General features: G+C 37.6%; 1 protein-coding gene across 4 annotated transcripts in view; it reads right to left on the bottom strand.

Annotated features, from left to right (window-relative positions):
- Positions 1-16,972, bottom strand: part of UTRN (utrophin) — a 366,390-nt gene that overhangs the window by 50,980 nt on the left and 298,438 nt on the right. For all 4 annotated transcript variants that reach the window (XM_082756434.1, XM_082756433.1, XM_082756435.1 and 1 more), the window contains 3 exons: positions 11,654-11,715; positions 10,596-10,670; positions 4,675-4,876 (listed from right to left, as the gene is read on the bottom strand). In XM_082756434.1, coding sequence (XP_082612560.1) covers positions 4,675-4,876; positions 10,596-10,670; positions 11,654-11,715 — 339 coding nt within the window. The remainder of the gene's footprint in view (positions 1-4,674; positions 4,877-10,595; positions 10,671-11,653; positions 11,716-16,972) is intronic.

Below are 16,972 nucleotides of genomic sequence, written 5' to 3'. Positions count from 1 at the left end.
CATTCCTTCAGCCTGTCAAGGTCTCTCTGAATCCCACAACTGTCTAGTTGTGCTGTGTATACAAACATCTAAAATCAAGCCCTTACAGTCAAATGGTTTAGGGAAGTTTAAAGCTTGAATTCATACAAAATTTATTGGTTGAGTGTTAAGTGCCAATATACTATTCAGATACACTTTATAGCAATACAAGCAAGCTTGTTATTACAAAGTCAATTGATAAGACCATTTTAGCAGCTCAGATATTTTTCACTTTGATCCTGGTGAAGGAAAATCCAAGCCATTATACGTTTATTAACCAGTTAGAGCAAGTTGCCCATTCTTAGTCAATACAATAATGACAGGCAGTATAAAATGAGACATTATTGACCTCTGATCTGTCTTCAGATAAGAATGGCAAAAATATTATAGCTGTTTGTCACAAGCACTGTTCGTGTTTACTAAAGCCCCTTCAACCCTCTGGATGTATCAGCTCTCCAGCCTCAGTCAATTCAGGGCAAGGATTCATTGCCCTAATAGTGCAACACTGCTATTCCTTTTCCTCAAAGTGGAATTTTTATTTATTTGTTTTTAGTGGGAAAAAGGAGTGGTATGAGACAAGAAGGAGGAGGAAATAATAATAAGAACGTCCTCTTTTTCTAGGTGATTCTATTGAATGTATGTGTGTACGAGGCAGGCTCTGAGCTATGCGTCAGGTGTGATCTACCTGTTGCACCTTCATTTACTACATGTAAGGAGCTGGCAGAGAACCCAGAATTAACTCAACTTTTAAACCTGCCAAAATTTGCATTAAAAAAAAAAATGCATAATTTCTGTCCAGGTAAGAGGAAGAGTGCCTTGAAGGCATATACCACAGAGAGAACTAGCGTAGTCGGGAATCAGATATCTGTATCCTTTGGCCAAGGAAAAGAGATCATGGTCAGGAGCATGGGAGGGTGTCATGCTGCACAGGTAGAGGCTGGAGAGAGTGAAGCACAATTAAAAACCAACTTTGTTGCATGGCTTGGACTCTCCATCCAAGCACAGAGCAACCGTTCAGCTGTTACAGAAATCCCACACAGCTGCACATAATATTAAGGAACTGCTTTATACAACAAAAAAGGCTCTTACTATCCTAAATACCATAAGCAAATGAGTTTAAAAAAGGGTGAGCAAAAAACGGCTACAGTGTTAGAAGAGAAAGGGAGAATGCCTTTACCCTATGTCTTAGTTAAGAAGATAAAATACTGGGATTAGAGGATACAGAAGAGGAGATGGGGGAAGAATAGATAACAAAAATAACAGAAGCAATAGTCCCATGAAAATCTGAGATATGAAGCATAGCTTGTCATTTCCTTTGCTGAACCTACAAGCAATTGCACTTTACAAAAAAATAAACAACTCACTATACAGGGCATATAATCCCAGCCTCACTACACAGGGCATAAACTGTGTGGAGCACTTGGGAATCACACAATATGGTTCAGCTCTACCCAGCTGGAAGAACATCTCAGCTGCTAAACAGCATACTGCTAAAATCCTAAAAGTAGCATTTTTTCCTCAAAAACCTATGAAATTCAGTAACAGACATTAATGTGGGGTTAAAATGACCTGAAGGTATGTCTTTCCAGGAAAATGAGTTTTGCAAACTCTCCAAAAACTTTCCAGAAATATGCATCTTAACTACTTAATTACAAAGACTTTATTCCTTTCTCTAAACAACATCCTAACTAACTGTTTTATACTGCTTTTCAGCAGCACTGGAGAAAAAAGACTGAAACCTCTCTTGCCACGGTCTACACCATAGTAAAAACAGAGGTCTGCGAAATCTGTAATTTATGAACATATTAATCAGGATATAAATAGTATTATCCTGTTGAATATAAGAGTACCAGGCCTTCATTACCTACAATGTTAGGCAAATATTTTGTAACATTGTGATGGTATAGCCAGACATTAAAATATTAGCACTTTATGTAAGTGTGGAAACAATGTAAACAAAAGGGCAAACAATGACAGGGATAGTTGCACACAGGAAGCATCCAGATGATAAAAACATTGCCAGACAGAGGATAAGATTAAGTATAAGAGATTACAAACAGGAATACACAGTAAGGATGTCAAGAGAATAATCATGTCAAGAGAAGACAAGATAAGCAATATTGAGTCCATATGACACTCCCTGTCAACCCCATACTCCTCAGGGGGTGCAGTACAAGAGCTTGGGAACATCGGGCATTAGCAAGGAAAACTGGAGAAATAAGAAGACGAGCCCCCTTCCATTCTGACTTCTGTTGTCTAAGAGCCTGGTCACATTGATGCTACAACTAAGGACCAACAGGTCCACGGTTATCAGTATGACTTGAGCTCCATGGTGCTGTAAGCTTATATCTAATTCAGAACATCAGGTGTTAAGGACTAATAATTTTTGTACATAGTGATGATGATTAATAAATGAAAGAGCTAACCACTACCAAGAATTCTTCCTTCTGCCACAGTAGTGTTAGTTGCCATGACATGATGTTTCTTGCACTTTGCTACTGACCAAATCTACAAAGACCTCTACAAGAGGCAGCCTCTAAGATCTTTGAGGTTCCCCACAGATGTCTCCCTTTGCTCAGCCAGAGGTATCAGACAGAAGAGCTCACTTTCCTACAGAGGGACATGTCCTTCCTAGAGCATTTCTTACTTCTGTCTGAGACTTTCCAGATGCTCCTAGAGAGCCCTCTATGAATCAAGACATATAAACGCAGCAAATGCAATTCAAGTGCGCACAAAAAGCTCCTAACCATTACCATCAAAACCAGGGCACAAGGTTGGAGCTAACCAAGCAGGTCTCTCATCCGCATCCTCAGTTTTCCGAAGTCTGGGTTTTGCTGAACTTAACATGCAGGTAAGGCCTGGGATATTAACTCCCACAGTGTTCGAATTTGTTACAATATACCTACATTAAGTTGGTGTATTAGTGCAACAATAGATAACGGTTGTAATGCTTCAGGGCAAGACTGGACCATAGAGACTGATCATTGAATACAGCCTTGATGACATAGAAAAGGTTAGTATCATATGCTCTATACCATAGTTATCCTTCCTCTCAAATGTATCCTAACATCACAAAAATCAAGAAAATTTAGAAGCTGAAATACAAGAACTAGATAAGCAATGCAAGAGGTTAAAAGAACAATGCATATAGAAGTTTCTTTATGGACATTGGGTAATAATCATTGAAATGAGTCATCACCTGCAATTAGTACATGTACTATATCTTATATATGACAGACTTTAAAATAACTGAAACAACTAATTTCAAGGGGTGTTAAATTATCCCATTAGTACTGAAAGTTATCAGTCCATTTTTATTGGACATTTTAGACAATTTGACAGTATATAGTCCAGAACAATAATCACCAGCTATAGCTTCTGGATAATTTAAATATAGGTCTGGACAGACGAGTTAATTGATCAACCAATTTATTTCATGGCTCATATTAGAAAAAAGCAAAGCACTTATTTTTACCTTTATTAAATATATATATATATATATATGCACCAATCAACCCAAGGAGCTTTAAGATCACAAAACATTTTATTGGGCAGATGTTGCTTTCTGGAATAACCTTGGAGTCCTTGAGGAAGTAAAAGTCACTGAGTAAATTAAATGTATCTCCTCTACTGTGCTTGAAGAATGAATCATTCCTGATTTGTCAGAAAATACCAGAACACAACAGGCTTGTCTACTATTTCTAAAAATAAATTGGTTCTTTTTAAGGGACAAAGACACCTGTAGGTAAGTCTGAAGAATTTCCTACTTTGTCATTAATCCGTGAATTGGTAATTAAATCTCAGGTTAATAGCATGCAACTAACAGATGCTTTTTGTAGGCAGTTTAATGATTTGAGACATTGTATACATATAACACCAATGCAATAAACAACAGAAATGCCAAGAGACAAATTAGTTCTTTCCTAAAGGCCAATTAAAAAAAAAAAAAGTCTAAAATTGGTGCCTGTTCTCTCAGCATTTCTTTTTTTTTTTTTTTCTTTTCTTGAATGGATTTGATAGGGAAGCAAGGAAACATGCTGTAAAAGGTAATTTTATCACAGAAAACCTTCATCTTCCATTTTTCAAAGTTTGAATGAAGAATAATGTCTTTTATCAGCTTGGAGAATTAACTGCACTAATGTATTCAACTTAATAATCAAGGGGAAATGGGAGCAACAGGAAACACTACTGAAAGAAAAAGGTTTGTTGCTTACTATATGCATTTTTATAAAGAACTGATTAAGCAACTGATTTCTAACTGAAGTTAGGAAGCAAAGATAAGCTGAAGAAAAAATAATGGATAAATGATCAGTCTGAGAAAATAAATAGTAGCTACTTACAAATAAAGTTTTGCTCTCAGGACAGTGTAAGAAATATCTAATTTCAAGCCAATGCACTTTACAGGGTCAAAGTTATCAAAAAGTACAACTTTTTAGAAAAGAACTTCTTAAGATTGCATCATTATTTTATTTTTTTTGTCATGAACACTTCCTCTGGAGATCAACTCAGAAAAATATGTCCGACAATCCCTTAAGGCTAGCATTTTGGGTATGTGACATGTACTAACCTTACCGACTCTGTTTCCATGGTATATACTGTGTTAATACAACATTAAATTTCTGAGGTGCACACCATGAATAGAAACTTGTTACTTACCTATCATACACATTGAGTAGCCAGTTAAGACACATGTCTACACAGAGAGGAACATTAACCATATCTTTGTGTTTCTCTTCAAGTCCACTGTAGATGGTGGTGAGACAGCTGATCACTTCTTGGACGCCAATGAGCTGGTCATTTTGACCCAATTTATGCTGTTTGAAAACTTCACTTGTTGTGTTCAGGTCCAAGAGGTCCACTAACAACAGATAGTTAGAGAAAAAAAGCATGAATACAGAAGCCTGAGCATAGCATTCACAATAATTGTTCACATGCACTGTGTAGTAAACACTGTAGACATTTAGCCAGGAAGTCTCTTTCATTTAGTGGAATTATAGTGAAAAAACATTCTGTTAGAAGTCAACAGCATTTTGATACTATATATTTAAAAAATGAATCAACGAGAATACCACAATGACACTGCACAGCTCAGCAGAACATTAAAATAAATGAAGTCATCTGTATAGTTAGAAGATCCTAACTTCAGATGTGCACACATTGGGAGCCCACTAGACTCCACTAGACTTAGAGAATTCTCTGCATTTCCACAAAGTAGAATCACATTAAATGACTATCACTTTTGATTAAATGTAAAGCAAATCATCTTCTTAGGCAAAAATGTTCCCTAAAATGCAGTAGGAATGTGCTGAGGCCTGATCAAATGAACAGCAGTGGCTAAATGAAGACTTGAAAGAAAGCACAGAGAAGGAACACAGTGAAATTTCTTGTCATTTTCCAGAAGACTAAGTGATATGCTTTCACAAAATACATTTCCATCTCCTTTATTACAGCATACTTTCCATAGCAACTGCTAGGGACATTTTACATGGGATGAGATCTTTGCCACCAAATCCACATTGGTTTTGGCATTGTGAAAATAAAAATTTGTCAATGAGCAATTCTAATTCATTTTTCTAAACAAAGTGGAAAAAAAAAAATCCTTTTTGGTGTAAAAGAAGGAAAAATAATGTAAGTTAAAAGGTAGTAAAATCTCAGTGTTACTTTTTTTTTTTTTTTTTTTTTTTTTACGTAAGTGAGGAATTAAGCAACAGAAACAAACAAAAGTTGATATATATATCAGCATGCTTGCTGAAACATAGAATAAGAAGTATATTCTGAGTTCATAAGGAACTGTTTCTGGAGAGCCAGGAATGCATTTACACTATAAATGTCATTTCTCAAATGAAATGAAACATGACAATCTCAGATGTGTTGTAAATTGCTCTGCACCAACAGCATTAAATAATGACCCCAGAAGGGCAGTCTGTGCAAATCAAGTAAGTCAAGCTTGGACCAAAAAATAAGTGCAAGCAGAAAAAAAAGCAGAAGCAAGATAACACTAACTACTATGAGCAATTCTGCCAAGAATTCACTGAGTATCTACCAAAAAAACTAAGGTTATAGGCCAAAAGAAGGTTACATTCCCAGTCCTACTTCTTCTACCTACCTTTCCTAACGTCACTATAAAATGAGAGACAGTACCTCATCTTTCCCTCATTGACAACTATAGATTCTACTCTGACTTTGCAGCATCAGACTTACAGGGGATTTATGTCTGTTTGCTGTTTATATCATTCTTTTTTTAGCTCATCTCCTGGGTTTGATCTGCTGGGTTACGGTGTCATATTCACATTTCTGCCAAAGGGACTGGGAAAGGCACCTTCAAGTATGTTCATATTCAAAGGAAACTCTGCTGGTATACTAATGCGAATTAAGCAAAATTTATGCTTTTGGATGATACCATTCATGGAGAACAACCAAAAGAAAATATTACCATCCCTGCTTACTTCAGCAGTCACCTGGCTGAATGAACTTTGGGTACAGGCAGCTACCCTGCAGCGGTAAGGGCTACACACTAGCAGAGCCCCTGGATTGGTCTGATGTAAAGATGGGTTACTTTCTCATTACATTTCAATTTCTAAAAGTTTTAAAATAAGTGGGGTTTATGCAGATGGGAAAAGGCTAACTTGAGACTTACATGCTATAGCTGGCACGAGGCCAACTGTACACACAACTTTTAGCACCTTTTTGTAGTACTGTTGTACCTACTCAAAAGTGCGGAATGACCAATAATCCTGTTAAGCAACAAAAAGCTGAAAGCTGCATCTTTCCTTTCTGCAACGTGGAGACTTTCCCAAAGGAAAATGGTAAACACAAACCCCATCATTCAGCAGGGTTTGAGCACATGTGCATGCCGAACTCAGAAGCAACTAATGACATGCAGCTGCCAGTGGCAAATTTGAAGCTGCTGTAACCCCACAGAAAATAGAGAGGCATTGCTGTGGAACTTTTGTATTAGAAAAACCCTGTTAATGAGAGTTCCTGCAAAAGACTGGCTGAGGGAAGTCTATACAGCTCTCTCTTTCAGTCCAGTGTGGCTCACTGTTCTTTCCTTAGCCCTGTGCAGTTGATGTTCCTACTGGCATTGCTAAGCTTTATATCACCTAGAGGAGCTCAGTGACAGCATTCTGAATATACGTGGTGGTTTTGTTCCCTCTTTCCCTTCCAATACTACACTTCAGTATCTGGTGCAAAATCATTTTTTGAAAATGAGTTGAAGTCTGCTGTACAAGAATAAAATATTGTCAGGGCCTGGTGCTACATAGCTGTTCTGTACAGGCTATTCTCCCAGGCCCCATTCTTCTTGTGTCACAGTGGGAAAGTGCTGTCAGTATGTGGCTCACATAACGTGAGACCGAGACGAAGAATTTGTTCTTTCCAACCTGCAACCTTTCTCAGCTTCCTACAAAATAAATGCACGTAGGTATGTATACACATACACTAGTCTCTGCAGGAATCTACCTTCCAAAACCAGAGTAAGGTGAATCGTGACTCTACTTGTGTATTTCTAAAAGGGCAGAGGGGAACAAGAGCCTCCCCAAAACACTTACTTAAGAGCAAAAAAAATAAAAGAGAAACTTTGCATCAATGAAGTTTTCCAAAGCACAGTTCTCAAATTACTTACTTCTGAACGTGCTCGTATAGTACTAACACTGTGTTGCAAGTCCTCACTGCAAAGTCAAAATCCATCATGTGCAAGTGGTACTGTGCATGCCTCTTCAGCTGTGCCCTTGGAGCTCTCACCAAAAGACCTTTTCAGCTACACACACTCTGCGGCTGTGACAGCAATTTGTCATGTTCTACATTTTACAGTGACCTCATTTTCTAGTGATTTGTTTTGACATTTTCACTGCCTTAGCTCATAAGCCTTTCTGAGGCATTATGCATCCAAATACCTTTAAAAATCAACAGTTAAAATTATGGGAAATACAATGGAAGACTAAAATAACTCAGACCAGAGAATGAATGCCAGGGGCACAGAAGATGACCCTGTTCCTACCTTAAAAGAAGGCCATCACCAAAAAAAAAAGTTAAAATAATAATAATAATAATAATTCTAGATGTTGCTTAATCACTCTCCCCTTCCTCAGAGAGGAAGTGTTAGCACAGGCCATGTTTTGGTCATCCCAGCAGCCATACATGGACCAGAAACAGGTCAAGAATCATCACAATTAAAGGGATTTTCGTCTGTTCCTGGATAAGACATTATCTGCTAAGCAAACAATGAAAAAAGTAACATTTATTATATTTTTCAAGGTGTTTTTTAAATTCTGCCAGATATTAGAGAATTTCTGTTCAGAGACAAAAATATTGTAGAATTTAGCTTTGTGGATAATCTATATTGTCCTTCTTAAAAGTCCACATTGTTGTGCTCTCACAAATTAAACCGATGCTTTGTCAAATAGGCACACATAATAAAGTGTTTTTTGGCTGTTGTGATGAGGGAAAGCAGGTTCTCAGTCTCCCTCTCATAAGACAGAGATGGAGCAAGCAAGCAGCTTCATAAATAACAAGGCAGACTGGATCTGCAGAGATGACAGTTTTACTCCTGGCCCTTTTAAACCAGAGTATTTTCTTTACCTTTTGCTGTTTCCCTCTTTCCACCTCCCTCTGAAGCTGGAGACAATATTCACTCTGATAGTAGGGCACTTTTGAAATCTATGAATGAGGAGAACTCACTATTGCAGTTATTACAGAAATTGATATAATTTTCTGTATAAGTAAGGGCAGGAAGTATGTTCTTCCCCAAAGCATATTAGATGTTAGGAAAGTGAAGTTTGTTCTATACAGGTGGCTAGAGCATCCATATGCCTGTCAGGAATAGGCAGCATGATTAGCATCCATCATGTGCAATCTGTTTTTTCACTCTTTCTTCCTGAGAGGAGCATGCCTAAGGAGACTTTTACTTTTCTTTCTTGCTCTGTTTTTGTGTTCTTTTTTTTAGGTATATGTTGATACATACTTTACAGTGAAATTGAGTGCACCTTCAGCAAGTTTGCCAATGACACCAACCTGTGTGGTATGGTCGACAAGCTGGAGGGAGGGGATGCCATCCAGAGGGACCTGTACAAGCTTGAGAGGTGGGCAAGTGTGAACCTTGTGAAGTTCAACAAGGCCAAGTGCAAAGTCTTGCATCTGGGCTGGGGCAATCCCAAACACAAATACAGGCTGGGTGGAGAGTAGATTGAGACCAGCCCTGATGAGAAGGTGTTTGTTGCTGAGAAGCTTGATATGAACCACCAGTGTGCACTTGCAGCCCAGAAAGCCAACTGTATCCTGGGCTGCATCAAAAGAAGTGGGGCCAGCAGAACATAGGAGGTGATTATGCCCCTCTGTTCTGTTCTTGTGAGACCCCACCTGGAGTCCTATGATCAGCTCTGGGGCCCTAAGCACAAGAAGGCCATGGAAGTATTAGAACAAGCCCACGAGGATAAGCAGAGGGCTGGAGCACCTCTTCTGTGAAGGTAGGTTGAGAGAGTTGGGGTTGTTCACCTTGGAGAAATGAAAGCTCCAGGGACACCTTATAACAGCCTTCCAGTACTTAAAAGGGGCCTATCAGAAGGTTGGAGGGGGACTTTTGTACAATTGCATGCATTAATAGGACAAGGGGTAATGGCTTTAAATTTAAAGGTGGTCTAGTGGGAAGTGTCCCTGCCCATGGCAAGGGAGGTTGAACTTTAAGTTCAATTCCAACCTAAAGCATTCTCTGATTCTATGAAAAATAGTTTAGACAGCTGCACCTACTCAATAGACATCTATCTTCTCCTGCTGACACAATCTATCTACTCTTCAGGGTAAACTGTGGCTGAACTACTAGATTACTTAAGAACAGGGAAAAATGCCAACACAGGTCTGGGCAGAAGCACACAGACACTGATCCATATTAAATACATGCTTATTTCCTGTCTGAGACCCTTCCCCACACCCCCCAATATACATGCACATACTATTATTGTTAATAAAAGCAGCTTGTTTTGTTGTAGTACCTTTGTATGATTAAAATGTAGAGCAATACCAACTACCCATAACCAACCATACAGATCCATACCCTATAACTTTGCACTTCAAGAGGCCTAAATTCTTCTTTAACTAAAGTTAACACAGCAAGATACACTCTCTGAGAGAGAGGATTCTTTTCAAAATTAAATCAAGCAGTAGTAAACACTTCAAAAAATGGAATTTAATTCTCTAAAATATAAAATATCTGATTTCATGTCAAAGATCAAGATTTTAGCTCAAATCATTTCAGACTAGATTGTATCACCTTGTATGAGAAACAGAATGCAATAGGCAGAGGTTCAGTATTGATCTGCCTATCACTTCTCAAATTGTTATCAAAGGGAATTCCATTTCACCCCGTATCATTTACCTTCTGTAGCCCTTCTTTTCAGTCAATGACTTCATTTATTTGTGACAACAATACCTATTATTGGGAATTCTTCCTGCCATTTTGTTGTCTGACAATCTGTCAAGGATGTAACTGGCCCCTTGTTAAATGTGAATCTCACAAAGTTCAAGCTGACCATCCCTTCTGCAAGTACTGTAGAGAAATGATTTGTCTCAAAGGCAAAACTCACAGCACAGTGCTTTCTGCAGTCGCCGGATTTTGATAGCTGTACGGTAGGCAGAGAAGCGTACGTTGTTCAAGTCAGCTGAAAGAGCAGAACAGAAATGTGAGCAGCCCTAAAAAGAGAGTCTGTAAGTTTCCATCATATATAAATTTTCACAGTGTTACATACTTTAAAAAGCCTGATATCCCTTATTTTTCTCTGCAATCAATTAATAGCATATATCAGAACAAACAAAAACAACTGACAAGTTATTGTTAAAAAAAAAGTCCACCTGCAGGGAAGACCTTGTGGTTCAGACAGTGCTGGGCCCTCAGAGATTGGCACATCAGAAATCCTGACACTATCTTGGCACACATAAGACATATCCATACGATAGAGCTTTACATGTGTATTATGTAGAGCTGAATAGATTTCAGATGAGTGTTCAAATACAGTACATCTCTCAAATATTTTACATCTCAGACAGAGGGCAGCAAAGGTCACAGTAAAGAAGAAAAAATGGCTCTTTAACTGATTATTTCTATGACATGACTTTGTTAACACTGCTTTGAAAGGAGTTGTCAGACAACCTTAAACTCTACTTTAGAAACTGATAGGTACAGTAATTTATTTTCCCTCACTTAACAGTATTTTATCGTTCCATGCCTCAGAAAGGGAGATTTCCCAGTAAATGCATACGTTAGTAAGGCATGTTGAACTAGTTGTATCATAATATGGCCTAGCCTTCACTGACAGCATAGCTGGCTCTGATATATTACAAAAATCAGTTCACTCCAGACTGGTAGCCCATGTCATTGGACAACCCAATGTGGACTTTATAGAAATAAATAGGATAATACATTAAAGCATAGTGTCAGAAAATGTTTTTCAGAATTAAAATTACCAAAAGGCAATGGATGTGACATGATCAAGGCAGTAGGTTTTGTGCAAAGTAAGTCTGATCACAGCAGACTGGGAAATGCTGTGACATACAGGTCATAACAACTCAGAGGTGGGTCAACAATCCAAGCTCTCATTCAGGGCATGAATATCATGTAGTGCTTTGTTTTAAGAAATGTACTCACCTAAGGACTGGAAAAGGTCAGTCATTTTAGGATGATCCCAACAGGTTGTCTGTGTCTCATGACTATAAAGGAATAAAGTAATCAAAATTTCAGGTAACATATATATACACACATGAAAAGGAGAGGGAAAAAAAAAGAAAAAAAGAAAAAAAGAAAAAAAAAAAGGGATATTCTGACTTTGCTTTCGAAAGGGAAGAAATCCATCAGATCTTTAGCTGGAAGACCTGATTTGTGCCACTCAGCTCCTTGATGTTTTTAGTCACAAAGTTAGATGATAGCCACCCATATTTAACATTAGATTTTATTCTAAGTGTTGTATCTGTTGAACTCTGAAGCTGAAGCACATTAATAAGATAAAAATGCAAAACTTCCTGTTACTGCAGCACAATAAAAACATTCGTAAAACACACGTTAAAAAATAAAAAACATTGAGGTTTTACTTCAGATTCCACTGCATACCTGAAGACATGTATCAGAATACATACAACAATTTTTAAGTTTTACCTGCAACACATCTAATGGAAAGCCTGACCACTTGTCTCACACTTTACCAGACTATCTTAATTCAGGGGCTGTGCTCTATGCTAGTATTCACAGAACAGAGATTGAATAGGCAGCATCAATTAACCCACCGTTTAGTACTGTTGCTTTCATTCACCGAGGTTTCACGTATGCTGCTATAGGGGTCATAATGCATACTACCTCAGACCTAGTGAAATCTTGAATTTTGTTCCACGTGCCACATTTTGCGTGTTTCTGAATATCAATTGTTGGAATGATTGCACAGTCTTCCCTTGAAATATTTACACTTGAATTAGATTTCTGAGAAAATTAATTAGAGAAGTTGAGCGAAAAAGATCATAGCACTCACTTTAAAAGTTAGTAACGAAAATGAAATGATGCCAGGTTAGCAGACTTAAGAATAATGAGCACAGAACACAGCTTATTTCAGCTTTGTTTCTACTTAAAAATTGTTAATGCACACATTTTTCACATACAGATGTAGTTGGTTGACACTTTTTCATTAAATGTAGTGGACTCTATCTTCAGTTGGTACAAATGGCTGTGCATCTGTGGGTGCACAATAATTTCACACCAACAAATACCACAAAGCAGAGGAGGCTCCAAACCAAGAAAGGGCTGAAAGGCCTTTACATTACCCGTTTGAGATACACTACTGGAAAGTGCATGCACTGTGCCTCTGCACAGAGGATATGAGACTGGGTTTATATTCTGTACACCAGTGTGACCGTTCCAGGTTTGGGTCTGGTCTAGGTCTCTGCAGTCAGTTTCTCTCTGTCACTAGGCTGAATTCTCTCTGCCATGAATCTCACTTGTATACTGGCACCATCACAACTTTGTGAGGTGGTTTTCATGGAAGTTCACAGACAAATATGTATTACCAATTAATTCAGAAGGTATAAATCCTCTTTCCCCTCTTTGTGATTATTCCTTAGTAGATAACAAAAAAAAAAAAAAAAAGGAAAAGCCCTGCACATGATTACATTTAAACAAGAGAGATTTAGGCAACATGCAAAACTACATCTTCTGTTAGACATTGCAACTTCAAAATATTATAGTAAACTCTCCCCAAATCAGAAGAGAGAGGAAGTACATACTTACATTTGAACACATTCCTACTTTTAATTACGTATTTAAACCCTGCCTAAGCAGACTTTCTTTCCTAGGCTGAAAGTTTTCTTTGGTTTCAGTGTGATAACACCACTGCATGATACCATTGCCGCTCTAGAAAGACACTTCTAAAACAGCATTATGTTTAGCCTTGTCCAGAAAAGTCATTTCAAAAAATAAGTAGATATACAATTATTTCCCTGGATGTATTTGGGTCTGGTGCAGTGCCAAGGTAAAGGCAACCAACTGTCCAGCACTCTCACAAGCCCTGGTATAGAACAAATTACAGTATATTAGAAAGAGGAACAAATATAATATGATGGCTTGTAATGATTGACTTACTTAATAATCCCAAAACTAGTCCTGAAGATGCCAAGTATCTGCACTATTATGTTAAGTGACATGCCACTGTTATGTTAGCCATTTAAAATTGGTTTGTGTTGACAAAAGCCATTGCAACTGTCCACAGTAATTGATCCAATAAGTGATCAGTTTAATAAAGCTTGTTTTAATCTCAACTCCTCTGATAAAAAGGGAAAAGGAGGAGGGGGGGAAGAGAGAGAGAAAGAAAAAACAATCCAAGATTGGTGATTTTATTGCTGACATTGTAAGTAGAAAAAAAGTCTTGTAGTTCATTAGGAAAGGCTTTAGCCTAAAAGACCTTCAAACTTCTTTGTTGAGAGTGAAGGTAAACAGCAGTACTACAATCGATGTTTTATGTATGTATACATAAAAATATATTTCACCTTTTTAAATGTTAAAATATTAGTGTAAACAATGTATGTGAAAAACGTGCAAATTCAAGTCCTCTTAAAATTTTTCATTCAGTTCTTTCACGTGCCACCTATGGTAGCTACCTGTCACGGGGATTCTCTGAGATGAGTTAGGAGACCCCAATGAGCATCATCTGGTGGAAGTGAAAAAAGGAGAGAGAGTCTGGGCTTGTTCACAATTCCCCAAGAGCCAGTACTACCCGATAGCTGCTAAATGACTACATGAGGGGAAGGTGATTGTGCCAGACTCATCCCAAAGCAACTAGAGAGAAAACATCCATGAGAGCTGAGCAATCTCATACATGAATCCAGAAGAGAAGAGTCATGGGCTTACAGTGAGTGAATCACCAACTGAACAGCCTGTTCAGGTCAAAGGAGGCAGCAACACCACTGCTGCAGGCAGGGTCAGTACTTCCACTGAATCTATTCCATGGATTAGGCTTCATTTTTGAGGCACTAAAGCAAGACTACACAGGACAGGGCTGAAGGAAAAAAATGTGACTGCAAATTTTAAAAGAGCTATTAAAAAAGGGTGGGGGGAGGGAGAAGGAGGGTTGGAATCAGTCTCTAGAGTGACATTTCTTAATGCAAAGTTTTGTTTGATAACAGTTTCATAATACGCAGGGACTTCTATTTACAAATTGATTTTCACAGGAAGAAAAAAAATGGGTGTGCAGCTAACCTTTCCATGCTACAAATAAAATTGCTAGACAAAGGAGTCATTTTATTAGGCGCTTAAAACTGGAGGTATGAAAGACAAAGTGCTTTCTCGTGATTTGGTTTGTAAAGCAGTTCTTTGAAAAAAACATCCATCTTTCCCTGCTGTAGATACAGCAGCTTTTGTGTTCCTAATGCAAGCAGATGAAGTCCTAAAGAACTTGTTTAGAAACTTTACAGTACTGGATGATCTGGAACAGATGAGATGGACTTGACTAGGGGAGATCTTTCTGATCAGGACCTTCTAGCTCCTTTTTATACAAACGCATGACATATCACAGAATCACAGAATTTCTAGGTTGGAAGAGACCTCAAGATCATCGAGTCCAACCTCTGACCTAACACTAACAGTCCCCACTAAACCATATCCCTAAGCTCTACATCTAAACGTCTTTTAAAGACTTCCAGGGATGGTGACTCCATCACTTCCCTGGGAAGCCTGTTCCAGTGAAACATCTAACCTAATCAATAATCAATCTGTTTAACTTTAAGTAACTAATTAACTGCCTATCAGTTTCTGACCAGAGAGTAAAAGCAGTGTTCCCTTGCTTCTCTGATATCTTGCTCAGTAAACACAAACAACATACATGAGACCTACAAGAAAGAGAAAGTTCATAATAAGCAAGATCACACATTTTTTTTATATCTCTTTTACACGGATGCATGAAAAGTGTCATCCCTACCACAACCAGAAACAGCTAAAACTAGGTAAGCAACTAAATCAGTACTCATTTTTCTCAAAATAAAATAAAATAAAATAAAATAAAATAAAATAAAATAAAATAAAATAAAATAAAATAAAATAAAATAAAATAAAATAAAATAAAATAATGTTCTAATCATTTTCTGAAGATTTCCAAGCAAAATGGTTTTATTACATCACACAGAGAGCTCCAACTGAATTCCTCTGGAGTCTATTTAACTTCTGATATGTCCAGAAGGCAATTAGTGAGAATCAGATGGATTGATTTCACCACACAGAGAATACAGGAAGTCTTCAGAAAATTCAGCCCTGTTAGCCTCTACTAAGACTGTGGAAAATGTTATTTTCTGTATTTTTCTATAGAAAAATACAATCTGTAACCCTCAACGATAGAAAACAGCCTGCAGAGAAAGCTAATCAAAACCTAAATTTGGAATGATGCTGGGAGGGGAAAGAATTCTACATGATAACTTGTCAAAATTCCTGAGAAAGTTCATCATTTTTAGTCATCTCACTGAACTGAAAAAACTCAAGATAGGCATTTAAGGAAGAGCAGACCAATCTATACAAAGTCTTCCTTTTCTTTGCAAGTATTGTGGCAGTTCTGCCCCAGGTTTCACCAACCAGCATTAACAGAGCAACCACGTTTACTCCGGTCCTCATGGTTTAAAGTCTGATACTCCTCAACTTGCAGATTTAGAAACAGAATCTTCATATAATTGGACGATGTGTTGTCGCCCACTAGAAGTTGATCTTTGAGCTAAAGCTACCCAAGAAATTTCAGTCTAAAGGCTCCAGTTTTTTGTGTTTTTTTTTTTTTTTCATAAAGAAGATACAGTAGAAATTATATTCATTTTATTGCCATCAGAACCCTATTCACTTCAACAGCTTTTTAGAACCTTTTACAAAATCACTGAATGCATTGCCAAGAATATTCCAATTAACGTACGCAAATAAATTCAAGGACAAACAAAATAAAAGGTCCAGTTTTGTTTAGATGCACCTGTAATTTCACAATGGAAATACTCTACCTCCATGATTTAAACCTTGTATGCAAATGTTCACATGCTCATTGTTCAGTCCAGAGAGGAAGAAAAACTGCTTATATGTGGGCAACTGATATTAAAACAAAGAAACCAGAATAACAAGATTTCTTTTCCCGTTCATTTTTCTTAAATCAATTGATCTGATTCATTACTCCAGTTCTAGTGATTTATGAGAACCATAGCGAAACAATTCTTGGCAGTTGCAACCATGCTAGTGTAAGTGTAGCACAACCATAGCTAGCATACACATTACAGAAACCAAACAGAGGGTATGTCATGTGGCAGCATGCCTACATATTTGGTTCAGATTTACAGCCTGCAGTGACAGCATGGCATGTATATGTACTGTTCTTTGCTTTATTATAACAAATTCATTCAGTATTGTTTGTTAAGAGAGATTTACAATATTTCCACTGCTCCTTTGGAAGAAAATCCCTTTATGGTCACT

Source organism: Aythya marila (assembly GCF_965140915.1).
Source record: "Aythya marila genome assembly, chromosome: 3".
Taxonomy (NCBI): Eukaryota; Metazoa; Chordata; class Aves; order Anseriformes; family Anatidae; genus Aythya; species Aythya marila.
Note: the sequence above shows the minus strand (reverse complement) of the source record. Positions and strands in the feature narration are given on the sequence as shown.